The sequence below is a fragment of the Cokeromyces recurvatus genome (genome assembly GCF_025118155.1).
Source record: "Cokeromyces recurvatus strain NRRL 2243 chromosome Unknown BX663scaffold_6, whole genome shotgun sequence".
Lineage (NCBI taxonomy): Eukaryota > Fungi > Mucoromycota > Mucoromycetes > Mucorales > Mucoraceae > Cokeromyces > Cokeromyces recurvatus.
This window is the reverse complement of record NW_026251392.1, coordinates 1,038,123-1,053,742: the sequence shown is the minus strand read 5'-3', so window position 1 is coordinate 1,053,742 and position 15,620 is coordinate 1,038,123. Positions and strand designations below refer to the sequence as shown.

The following is a 15,620-nucleotide window of genomic DNA, read 5'->3' as shown; positions in this document are numbered from 1 at the left end:
AAAAAAAAAAAAAAAAAAATGATGATTGATTTTAGATTGATTGATAAGGAAAGTCAGAAAAAATAGTAGTGCACATAGCAAATAGTATAACAACAACAACTACCCATGTCAATTATGATTGCCAAAAGTAAGCAGCGGATGGTAAAGGCGGAACAAACAAATAAACAGTTAACTTTATACAATAATGAATCAATCATATATCAATGATCACTAACATAACCTTAAATAATCATATGTTGTTGATAAATTTATAGTTGATAAATTTTTGTCTGCTACTATAATAATTAGAATTGATTATAATATGAAAAAAAAGAAATAAGGGGAAGGAAGAAGCTACATTTTGGAGGTTATTATTTTATACTGTTCATCATTTCTCTTGTGTATAATAGAAGACCTATAATGATACGTTCATGATACAATCTCAAATTCTTGTATGTGTATTTTTTTTTTTTTTAATTGGTTAATATACAAATATGTGCGGAGATTAATACTGATTTGATTACAAAAAACTATACAATCAAAAATAAAATTTTTTTTTTCTAACCCTTTACTAAAAAAAAACCAACCTTGTTATCAGATTGTTTAATCTTTTATCTTTTTCTCCTTTTTTCTTTATTTTATTTTTTTTTTCTTATTTTATTTTTTTCTCGTTTATTTTTTTCTTATTTTCTTTTCACTTTTTTTTTTTTTTTTTTTTTTTTTTTTTTTTTTTTTTTAATTATGATGGAAACAATTCGACCTTCTACTTCTACTACGCCTTCACTTACTCCTCCTCCTTCTTCTTCCTCTTCTCATCCTAAACATAAAATAAAAAAAGTTGAATCCGTTTCTGCTACTGAATGTGCCAACTGCGGAACGACAACAACACCTCTTTGGAGAAGAGGACCTAATGGTGAAATTATTTGTAACGCTTGTGGTCTTTATTTAAAAGCAAGGAATACACTTAGACCACCCACTTTAAAACGTGCTGTCCATAAAAAGACAACAACAACAACATCATCATCATCTGCAGCAGCAACAGCAACAACAGCATCTACAACAAATGATTGTGGTAGTGGCACTTGTCCTGGTGGAGGTCAATGTAATGGTACTGGTGGCTCTACTTCTTGTGCTGGATGTCCTGCTTTTAATCAACATCAAGTAAATCGCCAGGCTCTTATTTGTGCTAATTGTAGAACAACAACGACTCCTCTTTGGAGAAGAGATGAACAAGGAAATACAATTTGTAATGCGTGTGGTCTTTATTATAAACTTCATAATGTACATAGACCTGTGAGTATGAAACGAAGTGTTATTAAGAGAAGGAAAAGAGTGATTGTTACACAAGCAAGTGATGAAGAAGAAACGATGGAAGAAGATGATGATACCCTTTCTCAGAAATCTCAAACAAGTCATTCCAAGACACATGTACCCGAAATAGAAGATTATATAGCATTAAAGAAGAAGAAAATAATAGATTTACCATTAAAGAAACAAGAAACTCATACTATTTCATCTTCGATGACTAATACAATGATAAAACAACCTTCCAAAGAATCATTATCACCCTTACAACAAATGACATCACCTATAAATCAAACTTCTTTATCAGATAAGATTATAAATCAACATCAATCTCCTTCACCTTTATTATTTAATCCTTCCCCTCAACACCGTTCTTCATTATCACCACCACCACCAACACAGCAACAACAACAACAACAAAACACAAACTTTTTACCTCCGATTTCTTTTGAACGTCAATCTTTTCGCTTAGAATCCTTATTTGGTCGTAGAGAATCGAATTCATCCTCTTCATCTATGATTACTAATACATTACCTCCACTTTCGTTACCCCCCTTAACTCCTCCTTTATCGCAACCATTATCCTCTTTTCAACAGCAGCCTACTAAAACTAGTTATGAATTAGCTGACTTTGATCATGCATTAGATCGTTTAGAACATCTAAGAAGACAAGTTAGACCAGAGCAAGCGTATGCTCTCTCTCAATTAACTCAATCTCTAACTGATTTAGCATCAAAAGCTGAAGCATTATTATCTTTAGATTCATTAGCGTTTGGCCGATAAATGATGAATCCATATGTCTAATATGTGTATATGTATGTGTATATGTGTATATGTATGTGTATATGTATATATATTTTACCGGTTACCCTATTTCCCTTTTTTTTTTCCTTTTTTTTGATAGTATATCACTTTTTATATTATAATAAAAAGCTTCTTTACTTATTTATTATTAACATATAAGCTCTGATAGTTAACTTTGGAATTTTTTTTTTTAACATGTGCAATATTATTTATAGAGGAAAATGGTGTTGTGCGAAGTCTAACCAACAATGAAGAATGATTAGCCTAGTAAGACTACTGGTTCTTACTACTCAAACCAACTTAACTTGTAATGGGTAGTACATTCACATTCACTAATAAAGTTATTGTTAAAGCATATGTAGTCTTTATTAATCCTCTTCATGTCTTTTCTATTTATTTTCCCTTTTATGTATATCATCTAATATGACGTTATAATAGAAATCGCGCCACATCATCCTACACTCGGGGAAGGAGGGGTTTATTATGTAAAAATCGGGGAGATACGTTATTATTTGTAGACAGCTACTTTTTTTTTTATCATAATCTAAATACACACAGTCACCTTTTTTTTTTGCAGGAGTTATTGAGAAATGCTTCACTCTTCTATAGTAATAATAATAACAAACTCATTAAAACATAGTTGTTCCTTAGTGCTAATAATCTAGACAAGTGAGTTTATAATATATCAAAATTTATACCAAACAATACAACCAAGAGCCCTAATAGTAGTAGTAGTAGCAGCAGCATGTACTCTAAGTACTTAATTATTTTGGCTTTCCCCTCCCTAATGTCCTACGTTAAACGAGGTTACTGTTCTCCGCTAGAGATTCGGTTATTGGAATAAACATCAGTTATATAAGCTATCCATCTGCATAAGGGCCCCTTCCACCTCCTCCTTCCTTCTCTTCCTCCTCATTTTCATATATTGGTCTTCCCTAAATGCATGTATCATTTGCAATGACTTTACTTTAGTTTAGTGACCCATTTGGGGGGGGAAAGCCTTTTTCTTATTCTTTTTCTTTTTCTTATTCCTGTTAAACTCGTCACCTCTTCTCCAGGGCTTTTGCTCAAATTGCTGGCTTGATTGATTTACTGTTTAAAGTGTATTACGATGAAAGTAAGAATTATTGCAGTATTGATATTAAATTTTCAAGTAATTTAACTTTAATTCCTCCACTTTATTTAATTTTAACCAGAATAATTTAATATATATTTTAGATGTCATTATATAATAAATGTATACAAAAGGTATTTATTCATACTGGGGAAAAAGAAAAAAAAAAAAAGTGTAATCAAGTAGATGGAATAGCAGAGTATTTTTGTATTAGCATATCAGATTTCCTTTTCCACCACCATAATGCTGCTTGTTTATTATTGTCTGAAGGTACAGTTCGATTCCATTGATAATAAGTACTTGTCTTTTTTAGACGTATTGTTTTCCCAAATAATTCTTCTTCTTCTTCATCTGCTGCTATTTCTTCATAATTTCTTCTTCTTCTTCTTTTGAGTAACAAAATGGTTATTATGATTGAGAAACATATTATTAGAATAAGAATCGATAATAATTTATGTTCTATTATTTCAACTTTGTAATCAATAAATCAAATCAAATTATAGATAAATATTATAGCGTACCTATTGTATAAAATAATTTTCTAAATACTTCTTTTATACATTCACTACAATGTATCAAAATAGTCATGAAACAAACAATAATAATAATAAAGAGAAAAAAAAAAAAGCCTTATTTTTATTTATTTATTTATTTATTTATTTTTTTTTTATTTTTTATATTTTTTTATTTTTAAAATTATATAAAAGGAGAAATCATAAAAATGGTAATCTTATTCAGATGATATAAATGCATCATAATTATTATTTCTTCATTTGATCACTTTCAATTTTTTTGGGAGTATCATCACGTCCAGCACCTATGTTTAATACAAGAATATGAGTTAAAAAATTAGATATATATATTTATATAAATAGTCATATAAATGAAGCATTACCAGTTTGTTCCCAAGGTGAAAGTGCTCCTTCAAAATTTCTAAAGGCTTGTGATAATTCAACAGGCTCTGTTACTACATGCTTCTTTTCTTCATCATAGCGTACTTCAACATAACCTGTCAATGGGAAATCTTTTCTAAGGGGGTGACCTTCAAAACCATAATCTGTCAAAATACGTCTTAAATCAGGATGTCCAGTAAAGAAGACACCATACATATCATACGTCTCACGCTCTTGCCAATTAGCCCCACTATAGAGAGGTACAACAGAGGGGACAGGGGACGTTTCGCTAGCATATGTCTTTACTCGAATACGTCCATTGTATTTCATACTTAACAAATTATAAACTACTTCAAATCGATTCTCGCGTGAGGGGAAATCGGCTCCTGTAATATCCATACAGGACTTGAACTGGGCATTAGTATGATCACGCAAAAAATGAATCACTTGATAGACGCCACTGGGGGCCACATAGAGTGTTAATTCATCTTTGTATACGCTAAATTGTTGAATGAATTTGGGTAAAACAGACATGAGGTACTGTCCATATTCATGAAATACATCATTGCCCGACTTGAAGTTGGGATCAGCAGAGACTTTGCTATAATTTTTAGTTTCTGATGCTATATAAATTGATTGTTAATTTTTACTATTTTTTTTTTAAATTAAATCATTTTTTTACCTTGTATCGAAGTTGAAGCAAAAGAACGTACAGCATTCATACGAATAACTTGAAAGCATAATAATTATTTAGAACGAAACATATATATATATATATTTATATCTTTATATTTATATTATAGTAATAAATAAATATTACCTGGTGTTGTCATTTGGCGACGCATCATGGTTGCACTCAATAATCGTAATGCCATTTCGTCCAAAGAAAAAAAAATGAGTGGGGGGAAGTTTGAAACTAAAGCAACAACAATAACAAAAAAAAAAAATGTTTATTTGCCCCGGATTCTGTGCCATTTCTCTCTTTTTTTGTTCTGCTGGCTTCCCCACCACCGTCTTTAAAAAGCCTAATTTGTGACGTCGTGTGAACGGAATTCTAATTTATTTTACTACTCTTCTTTACCTTTATCTCAAAAAAAAAAAAAAAAAAAAAAAAAAAAAAAAAACAATTTCTTTTTCTTTTTCCTTTTTTTTTCTTTTTAACAATCAAAACTTTGCACATGAAAGTAGATTTAGAATCAACGAATGTGAAAAAAAGAGATACAGCAGCTGAATTTAACAGTTTAACAAATAAATGGATGAATAAATGTATAGAAGCAGTGACGTAAATTATAATTAGATTGGTTATTTTGTCATGTATACGTTTTAATAACCTATATATGATGATAGATTATCTACCTTGATTGAAATATTTGAACCTATTTTACCTGATCTAATAAACGAAATAAAAGAATGTCATTCACAGGGAGAAGATTATATGATACAAGAATTCAAGGTAAAATAATGATGATGTAAGGATTGAGAAAATAAAAAAACCCTCCTCAAATTAAACAAGTTATTTAGAAAGGAATAGCTATTATTATACAGGATAGACAGTTGATAGAGAAACAGAAAAAGCTTGATGAATTAATAGAAGAAGCAGAGAAGAGGGAAAGAGTGAAAACACAACTTGTACCGACACCAGAGCAAGTAACAAACGGAATTATATATAAATCAAAAAAAGACGAACTTCATCGATTACAAGAGACATTAAATAAAGTAAGCAATACATTCAAAAATAAATAAAAGTAGCCTATTTACATGATTATAGCTTATTGAAGAGAATTATGAGTTGATGAATAAAATAAAAGATCAAGATTTACAAAAACAAGAAAAAGTATCAAAATTAGAATCAGAATTAAGTCAATTTGATGAGGTATTTACACATATTTTAAACAAACAAGATATTTTATACGATTTAGAGCTTACTAGTAACATAAATGTATATACATAGAATATTTCAATTGTAAATACAATACGAATAGAAGAGTTAATTGATTTAATGAAAGAAATGGATTTTGATATTACAAAAGCAGAGTTATGATAATAAATTATTTATCAGTCATAGATAATAGATCTTGTTCAGATTGCTTATTGGCAATGTGAATAGGTGGTAGCTTGTTCTTTGGAACAAGCAAACGTTGATGTAATTGTAATTGTTCCTGTAGTAACAATAATTGTTTTTGTTGTGATTTATGTGCTAATAATGCATTTCTTGCATTAGCTTCTAAAGAATTTAATGCTGATTGTTTTGGTGATGACATCTTTTGTTGTTGTTGTTGCTGCTGATAATGATGATGATGATGATGGTGATGATGATTTGATATTGTTGTTGTTTTAATGGCTGGTAAATGGACGTTACTGTTTTGTTCTACTTTAACTCTTAATTCTAGAGTTCTTATCTTTTCTCTTAAAGATTTGTTTCTCCTTTCTAAATGACTTATAAATTCAGCTGCTTTAAATAAAACTGTACTTTTTGAATTATTTATGTTCTTTAAAGTAGGAACCAATTCAGTTAACTCATTGAAACCATGACGAATGATGCTTCGTCGTTTTTGTTCAGATGCAATATGATTGGCTCTCTTTTCTTCCTCTGTTAATAACTCTTTATGTGCTTTTGCTCTTTTAGGTTTTACAATGGATAATTGTTCTGTTTCTGTTTCTGCTTCTTCTTCTTGATAATGATTACGTTTTTTATTTATAGTTGGCATAATAGTATCCGTACTCTTTCTTAGGTATATTTTATTAGTTACACTATTTTGAGTCACAAGATCAGTTGCCTGTTTAACTCTTAACTTTTTTTGTTCATCCAAGCTTTTTAATATCGAATTACGTCTTTTTTCTTCCATTTCTTCCTCCACAAAGAAAGTATCTAGAAAGTTTGAAAACGTCTTTTGATCATTTTCATTTAAAACTGTAGTTGTATTAAGGTCTTGTTGAAATAAATACGGGCTAACAAAAGAGGCAGTAGAAAACAAATCATTATTGAAACTAAACTTGAAATCTATTTAATTTATTGAATAAATAAAATATCATATGAAAATAATGCATTAAATAATTATAGTAATAATACCTTCAAATGGTACTGGTTCTTGTAATAAAGATTCATTATTTTGATGATAAATCCAGTCATCATTATTATGATTAAGATTACTTGACATTGATGAACTTGATTCCATTTAATTAAAAAAAAAATAAAATAAAATAAAATAAAATAAAATAAAAAATAAATAATAAATAGGAAAAAAAGAGAGAAAGAAATAGAAAGAGAAAAAAAATAAAAAAAAGGGAAAAAAATAATAATATACATGTGTGTACATTCATATTTATATGTGTCTATCAATTATGTTATTATTATACACATATTTGTATATATATATATATATATATGTGTGTGTGTGTGTGTGTGCGTGTGTGTATAGGTAATAATAGACAATCCTTTATTATTATCTGCTTCCCCCCTTATTTCTAATCAAAGATAAGCACATTTAATATTACTCTTTATCAACTTACTATTGCTTTATTTTCACATTCATTATATAGCCCACGTTTTTACTTCATAATTAAAGTGACACAATGGGTTATAAATTACAATTCACATGCTATTATTATAGCATACTACTAACTCTAAATTATAACGACTGCTAAATGCCTAAAATCAGATTCACGATGCAAAGTTATGACTATATGATAAAGGGGGGGAAAAAAATGCTTTCTTCCTCTTTACTATAATAATATACAAAATCTTTTTTGACATGTGTATTTATTATAGGATTTTATTTAAATCTGATATTTATATATTTATTACATAAAGACAATATATTTTTATATATTTGTATATACATGTATAGATGTATACACATATATATTTATATATATATGTATATATTTATATATATTTTTACTGCAATAATCGAATAAAATTTATTTATTTGCAAAAGAAAAGGACTAAAGTCTCTTCATGCTATTCATTATAAGTGGCAATTTTGATTCAAAGATGCCACTATTTGACGTGAAATAGATAAACTAATAGCTTCAATTGTTACCATTGGATTTACACCTACTGCTGTTGGGAATACAGACCCATCGACAATGAATAAATTCTTTACTTCCCATGTTTCACCTGTAGGTTGAATAACAGATGATTTAGGATGTGTTCCCATGCGGCTATTATTATAAATAAATAAATATTTTAGTCTAATATATATTCATATATACATATGTATATATATACCATGAACCTAGTTGATGTACGGATGCAAGTGGGGTCGAAATAGCACTTACTCCTGCTTTACGTACTTCTTCTAACCATTTTATAAACCTGGGATTATCGATACAGCTTTCTTCATCTTCTCTAAATTCAAAGGGCAATACATTCGCCTGACTCGTATAGAGTTCGCGTGCTCCTGAGGTTACCAAGATTTTTATAGCTCGTTCAGCTGAAACCATCATTGACTGCTCATCATGTTTAGAAAGTGAATAGTCATATACTGGACTTCCATTCAGTTTAAAATAAGAATGAGAATCAAATTTGACAGCCCCTACTGAATCCTTATCACGAACAACATTAAGAAGTGAAAGAATTGATTTATGTCTCAACATCAAACTTTTGTGCTGTGCAGACCCATACCAAGGGAGTAATGTGGCTAACATTCCAGGAAGTGTTACACCTTCTTCAATTTTAGCTCCATAATAGTCACCATGGACATTATCAGAGGCGTTACAGACGCGTGTAATTAATTGTCCATCTGACTGTCGAATCGTTTCATTATAAACACCAAAAGTAAATAGGATAGGTTGAAGCCGTAAATGCCGTCCAATGTTAGGATTACGTAGACCACTCGCTCTTAATAAACTAGGCGTACAAAGTGCTCCACAGGCAACAATCACCCTTTTGGCTCTAATCTTGATGACTTGTTGGTTTGGTAGTTGACATTCTACACCTGTTGCTTTCTGTCCAGACGTTAAGATACGAATAACGCGTGTTTGATCAAGGAATTTTGTTCTGCCAGTATCAAGAGCATCCTTGAGCCAAGTATTAGTTGTACTATTCTTGATACCTGATTTACATCCCATCATACACCGACTGCAGTAATGTGCTTTTCCTCCTGTATTCACATGTACTTTTTCAATATGATAACCAAGCTCACTTTTTGTTTTTTTTTAAAAAAAAAAAGGTCATTACATACTCTATAATCGTCTAATCTAATCTATCTTCATAATATATACTTTACCGACATCCTTGCTCAAACTTTTGAGTTGTCTTTGTATCTAAAAAGTTATCTTGACTTGCCCCAATTCGTTGAAAGACAGCTTCAAGATCTGTATTAAACTATATATAAAAAATAAAAATACATTTATATAAAAAAATAAATAAATATATAATTACAAAACAAATAGTTTATTTTTATAACCTGTGATGAAATAAAATAAGGCAAGCCTTGTTTTGCCCACTCTTCTCGTACAAAATGCTGGGGCTTTAAAGAGACCAGATAGTTCACCTCTGTTCCTCCACCCATCGTTGACCCCGCCAAACATTGAATGGATCCATTCGTAGATAATGTGGCCGTTCCTGTATCATACATATTCTTGTAACACTCTTCTTCAGCTTGAACTATCTCTGATTGATGAAAATAGCGTCCCTTTTCGATTACTAACACTGTATATCCCGCTTTTGCCAATTCAGCTGCAGCCACACCTCCACCTGCACCACTGCCTACTACCACCACATCCACGGTGAAACTATTATTATTTTGAATGTTGCTCATGATTGGAATCCGTTCATGTTCAATTGGATCATAATCGGGATGAGTTTCAAAAAAGACATCACCAGAGGCACCATCATGTCCAATACTTTTGATTAAAGGTGAGGCCCTTTGACTATAGGCATTAAAGAGACACAGACTAGAGAATGTCTTGTATAGATGACGTAATGGCTTCACGTTGGAGTTCTTCCATTGCAACATCACTTGTTCACGGCTCCTTTGTGTCAAGGCCCCGAACTGTTGCCTCCAATGCCCAGTGAGCAACAAAGTCCCCACCTGTGTTCCCAAGAGATCCAAGATACGTAGTAAATCTCCTCGTTTCTCAGGAGGCACATAATGGCTCATAAACTCAGTCACTATGCTTGTGACCTTTAAAGAACTAGCAGAGAGTTGAGCAAGTTGATGGGCTTGTGCTGTCGTGACTTCATAGATATCTTCTTTACCCTTGATTCTCTGTTGTAGTTCTTCTTCTTTGTCAGTAAGTGGGCCAAGAAAGGTATCAAAGATAGCTCCTAACGTTTGTTCCTGAGGCTGTGTAAGCACTAAAGGTGAATACATAGTCATAATATGTATATATATATGTATATGTATATATATATAAAAGAAAAAGAAAAAGAAAAAGAAAAAGAAAAAGAAAAAGAAAAAAAAAAAAAAAGAAAAAAAAAAAAAGGAAAAAGCAAACAATAAGAAAAGACAAAGAAAATAATGAATTGTTTTATATATAGAATAAACTTATATATATTAACGTGGGTAAAACTATTATAGAACGTAATATCCATATAAGAAATATTTGATATGACACATGTTGAATTTATTAACAAAAATATATTACAGAAATATATAGGAAGAAGGGGAAAAAAATTATACTGAAATCTTAAGAACTTTTTGCCTTTTTTGACAATTTGACTTTACCCATAAGACGCTTTTGTTCCTTTTCAGATATCTGTTGTGCACTCTCCAATTTTCTCTTCTTAGATGAGTTCTCATTCTTGATACTTACAACTGAACTCATTCCACTCTTTTTACCAGAAGTGAGTGCCTTAACACGATCTCCAGCAGCAGCCCATTCTTCATCTGTACCACCAATAGCATATTTACTAAGGTCAAGTGAATCAATAAGCTCACGCTGTTTAGCCTTTAATTCATCCAACACTTCTTCTCCAGCTTTTTCTAAATCAGCTTCCAAATCTTCCTTGACTGGTTTCCATGCTTCATCATCTGCTGCATCTCGCTTATGACTTGTTTTATCTGACTTTTTGAGTGCAGGCACAGTTTCTTCATAAGCCTTTGTTTCTACCTTGGCAAAATAGTTTGATATCTTTCTAACAATCTTTATAAACAAAGCGAGTACTTGGTTACTAGCCAAATTGAGTTCATCTTGAAGTTGATCAACTGATTTGCGTTGAAGGCCAATACCAAGCAAGATCGCACTTTGAACTCCAGAAAGTTTAATGTCAGTAGGCATCTCACCCCTGAAATAAAGCTCAGCTATTGTAGGAATCATATCCAAGATAACATGATAATCAAGCATATTGTTTGAATAGGATTCTAAACGTTTTAAATCATAGGGACTAAATAAATGACTCAGACTTTCTTTGTCTAATTCACGAGTTTCTTCTTGTTCGCTATCTTGTCCTTGTTTGGCACCGTCAAGAATATTCAAAGCATTTACAGCTGTAAATTCGCGGAAATTATAGGATAAAAGATGAATGAATCGCTTTGAGAAATCACGAGCAAAGGCATCAAGCCATGCTGCATTAGCCACTCGTGAGTCCTCTGTATCTGTCAATGCCTTGATCATGACACATGAATGCTCGCCTGTAAGATCATTGGCTGTCTGACGTACATAAAGTGGAACAAAGCCTGCACGTTTCCAGAATTTATGGAGTGAAGCTGTAAGACCATAAGAGACACCAAGATAATCAAGACGCTGTGCCCGTTTTTCGTCTAGCTTTGTAAGGAGAGGAGGCATCTTACTAGGATCTCGAACTTTGACTTGATCCGTCTTGAGATTGGCGTTTTCAAGCTCATAATCCTCAACCAATGGCAAAGATTCGTCATCCAGGGGTTGTGTAGATTCACTTAAATCATTGGCTTTACCTTGGTAGAAGTTGGTTAATAATTCAAGTGCTCTTGAACCATAACCCATTTTGGCATAGTCAGGATGTGTAGCAATACGTACAACACGAGCACCAGAAAGACTAGCAAAGTCATCGTCTTGGTATTGTTGAGAAATAAGCCAAGGGATCATATCGCCTGAAGGTCGTTGTCCACGAGAAAGAGAATTAACAACTGTTTGGCGAGAGATTTCACCTTCAAGACATACTTGAATAACAACCAGAGGATCAGGCAAACTATTGGTCTTTGCATTTACTGGAGGAAGTAAGACAAACAAATGATGAGCTGGTGCATCACTCATTAATTGCAAATCATTGGGTGAATTTTTATAGTGACTGGATACATAGAGTGCCATCATACGTTGTAAGAAAGTTTCTGAAACAGGGTGGTAAGAAAATAAGGTATCTCGGTTGACATAGTACAATTCACATTCTGAAGGATGAGGACAACCTTGAATGTTTTTAGAAATTACAGTAGCATCAAGACAAAGAAGCTTATTCAACCATTTCTCCACAGGATCGTTAGGTGCATAACGGATGGGCTCATCAAGTGTAACTTCCTTTAGAGAACGGCCTGTTAATGCACCATCAGATCCTTCTACCTTCTTTGCTTGAAGATCGCGATTTACAACAATACCTTCTGTATCATCCTTATCCTTAATTGGAATTCCTCTAGATTGTTCACGCAATTGTTGGATTAACTTGAGTGAGAGTGAACGGCCAGTACCTTCATAACCATTAATGGTAGAAGCCATAAATACAAGATAAGGACCTAAAAGCTTACGAACCAAAGGCAAGGGAATTGCAGCTGCTTCATCAATAACTACAAGTTCAGCCTGTCCAAGGACATGTGCATCTTGAGGTTGAATATATTGAATTGTTTGACGATGTTGTTTAAATATATTCACACGAACAATAGCCTTATTAAAATCAGGGTTTGTTGATTGAACAATATCATAATCAAGATGCTCCTCATATCCAAGGGCATCAAACGTCTTGAAGACAAACTCAAATAATGTCTTCAAATTTTCTGGACTAGGTGACGTGACAAAAATATTAGAGTAGCCATAAGCAACAGCAGAAGCCATAGCGATACCAAGTGCAGCAGATTTACCACGACCACGAGAAGCAGTCAAAGTTACTGTGCTACGAAGTGATTTTTCAGAAATTGCTTCAATAAATGTCAATACTGCCTTTGCTTGATCCAAGGTACGTGCTCCCTTGACAAGAGATGCAACAGGTTCAGTATCCGCCAAAGATTCTTTCAATTCAGCAAGCTCAATTTCTTCAGGTGTTTTTTCGTCAGATGATTTGATTGCTAAAGGCTTTACATTCTTACCCATACTAATAGGTAAAACATTTAATTCATCATCTACAACTAGACATGTCTCACAAGATCCAAGTGATAAAATAAATCGTTCATTAAAACGTGCAACAATATCGTTGTGGGCTTCGGTACGATATCTACTATGAACATCCTGTATATAAATGTAAATACATTGCATGCACTGGTGGAGCTTTTTTTTTATTTTTTTGTGCCTAAACTTACCATAGTCATAGTATATAATTGCTTAAGTGAACTCATACTCTTTAATAAAAGAACTACCATACCTCCACCTTCAACAGTTTCAATTGTACGTGCTAAAGTGTTTGGTGTAATAGCTTCAAAATCTTGAAGAATACACATGCCATAAGTGTTACCGAGAATATTTTGTGTTTCCTTATAATAGGCGTAACGAATATTAGTAACGGTAATAAAAAGTTCAAAAGGATCCTCTTTGTTGACATCTCGAATTCCTCGCTTAATGTCGTTTTTGATTTTCTTCTCACGTTTCTTACGATGACTATATATATGTGTACATATGTGTATTAGACATAAGCAAAATTAAAATATATATATATTTGAATTTATTTTTTTTACCTTGTAAATCCCAATTCTTTCTTATAGCACCATAAAACAGAAGGTCGACTAGTAACTTGGGCTTGGGATAAAAGCCAGTGTAAATTTACAACCTAGCAAAAAAAGATCAGTTTTTTTTTTAATATATTTACATGCAATAAATAATATATCAAGAATCTTTACCTGGTCTTTTCCTTTATCACCTACAATGACAAAGAAAGATCTATGCTTTGTCTGTACACAATTCTTGATGAGTGTATGTACTCGAGAATCAACAACTTTCTTAACCATTATTGATACAAAGCTTGATAAAAAAAAATTAAGGGATATTTTTCAAATAGAGCAAATCTGAGTGGCGTTCGAAAGTAAAAGCAGTCAGTGAAGTATTGCGTCCAATTAAAACAAAAATTGCGTGGAGATTTTTAAACCCAATATAGTAATAAGAAGAAGATCATTGACAATAAGCTTTTATCCATTTTGATTTTACTTCAGACACTTAATAGTTAAAATACTTTTTAAATATAAATCCTTTTATTTTATTTTTCAATAAAAAAGTATATAGTATTATTATATTCTGAATTATGAAATAAGTATTCCTTAAGTAGTTAATAGAGTAGATAATATTTCCAGCAAGCAATAATATTTGCTTTTATTTAAAGAGATTAGATATTGCATCTTTATTCTAATTAATTTGTTAACATGGCTATATTTAGAGTTTTTAAACACTATTAAATAATGATGCTTAGCCCTTTGCTAAACTATTTGCCTATAAATAATACTTTGCTTTAATACATCATCTATTTAAACTCTTATGTAGAACAATTCGCTTACCAATATCGAATCTTTCCATTATTCCCTTTAGTTCCCCTCTCCCATTTTCCTTATCTTGATTTGACTTGGGCTTGGGTATAAAGACAAACTGACAATAGAACTGTATATATCTATGGGACATGGTTATGATATATTCATTTGGTTAGATGAATCTTTTGTGAAGCTTAGGTAGTTTTCCCAAACCGTCGACAATAGCTCGCCTTTAGTTTCTTCTTCAAACAACCAAACTATTGACCGGTGGCTCGAAGGTTAATTTTCGTCTCTTTGGTAATTTTTTTTTATTTGTTCTATAATTCTTTACAAAGAGAGAAAATTTGTAATTATTATTTTATTAGTAATACATATTGATTTTAATATAAGGGAAAGAATATGCTGAAATATTCTATATGCTTACGGCTGAAATGTCCCATATGCTTACGACTAATAGTATTGCAAGTTTTCGGGTTAGGAGTTTGTTGGGTTAATTATCAATCCAAACAAATTAAAATTATTGCTTACTAGACTTGAATTTGGACATATCATTTATATTTGAAAAAAATTAAAGTAAACAATATATCTGCCTTATACTTCCTACTGCGCTTTTCAGGTGGACTGTTAATGATACATTAATTCTGGATCCGTACACAATTACAAGTTATATTTTCACTTATTATATTGTGCCTAAACTATAAATCATCATTGTAACATCATTTCTGCCCTTTTTCCTTTTTTTTCCCTATATCACTACCTTGATTAATTCAGTTTATAAATATAGTTTTCATTTTGAAAATATGTATTCAGTAATCTTCAGATTGGCTTATTATTTTATTTTATTTTATTTTTGCTAATAGTTTTGTAGTATATTACTGTTAAAAATAAGTCTTAAAGCAGTTAGTATAATTAAATTGTTTTTATACAATATAGATATATATTTTT

The 15,620-nt window shown here is 31.5% G+C and overlaps 7 protein-coding genes across 7 annotated transcripts; 3 read left to right on the top strand and 4 right to left on the bottom strand.

Annotated features, from left to right (window-relative positions):
- Positions 1-723: 723 nt before the first annotated feature.
- Positions 724-954, top strand: BX663DRAFT_430012 (GATA zinc finger-domain-containing protein; the record flags this gene model as incomplete). The annotated part of the gene is made up of 1 exon (XM_051522773.1): positions 724-954. A coding segment is annotated over one exon (231 nt), but the record flags the coding sequence as incomplete, so codon positions are not given.
- Positions 955-1,042: 88 nt separating this feature from the next.
- BX663DRAFT_502492 (uncharacterized protein) lies at positions 1,043-2,139 on the top strand. The gene has a single exon (XM_051526623.1). It carries the CDS (start codon positions 1,279-1,281, stop codon positions 2,065-2,067), a length of 789 nt encoding a protein of 262 aa, XP_051385325.1. The 5' UTR covers positions 1,043-1,278; the 3' UTR covers positions 2,068-2,139.
- Positions 2,140-3,963: 1,824 nt separating this feature from the next.
- BX663DRAFT_530067 (uncharacterized protein) lies at positions 3,964-4,970 on the bottom strand (the record flags this gene model as incomplete). The annotated part of the gene is made up of 3 exons (XM_051530290.1): positions 3,964-4,019; positions 4,098-4,718; positions 4,916-4,970. 3 exons carry the CDS (start codon positions 4,968-4,970, stop codon positions 3,964-3,966), a joined length of 732 nt encoding a protein of 243 aa, XP_051385324.1.
- Positions 4,971-5,233: 263 nt separating this feature from the next.
- On the top strand, positions 5,234-6,189 carry BX663DRAFT_317564 (uncharacterized protein). The gene is made up of 5 exons (XM_051522088.1): positions 5,234-5,372; positions 5,443-5,548; positions 5,641-5,811; positions 5,864-5,968; positions 6,047-6,189. Exons 2-5 carry the CDS (start codon positions 5,531-5,533, stop codon positions 6,134-6,136), a joined length of 384 nt encoding a protein of 127 aa, XP_051385323.1. The 5' UTR covers positions 5,234-5,372; positions 5,443-5,530; the 3' UTR covers positions 6,137-6,189.
- Positions 6,144-7,253, bottom strand: BX663DRAFT_550145 (uncharacterized protein; the record flags this gene model as incomplete). The annotated part of the gene is made up of 2 exons (XM_051531195.1): positions 6,144-7,096; positions 7,166-7,253. 2 exons carry the CDS (start codon positions 7,251-7,253, stop codon positions 6,144-6,146), a joined length of 1,041 nt encoding a protein of 346 aa, XP_051385322.1.
- A 721-nt stretch (positions 7,254-7,974) lies between these two features.
- BX663DRAFT_502483 (uncharacterized protein) lies at positions 7,975-10,502 on the bottom strand. Its single transcript, XM_051526622.1, has 4 exons — positions 9,507-10,502; positions 9,327-9,424; positions 8,327-9,241; positions 7,975-8,259 (listed from the first exon to the last, which is right to left on the bottom strand). Exons 1-4 carry the CDS (start codon positions 10,419-10,421, stop codon positions 8,064-8,066), a joined length of 2,124 nt encoding a protein of 707 aa, XP_051385321.1. The 5' UTR covers positions 10,422-10,502; the 3' UTR covers positions 7,975-8,063.
- A 143-nt stretch (positions 10,503-10,645) lies between these two features.
- BX663DRAFT_541514 (GNAT acetyltransferase 2-domain-containing protein) lies at positions 10,646-14,209 on the bottom strand. Its single transcript, XM_051530786.1, has 4 exons — positions 14,058-14,209; positions 13,896-13,987; positions 13,524-13,818; positions 10,646-13,452 (listed from the first exon to the last, which is right to left on the bottom strand). Exons 1-4 carry the CDS (start codon positions 14,163-14,165, stop codon positions 10,732-10,734), a joined length of 3,216 nt encoding a protein of 1,071 aa, XP_051385320.1. The 5' UTR covers positions 14,166-14,209; the 3' UTR covers positions 10,646-10,731.
- Positions 14,210-15,620: the final 1,411 nt, after the last annotated feature.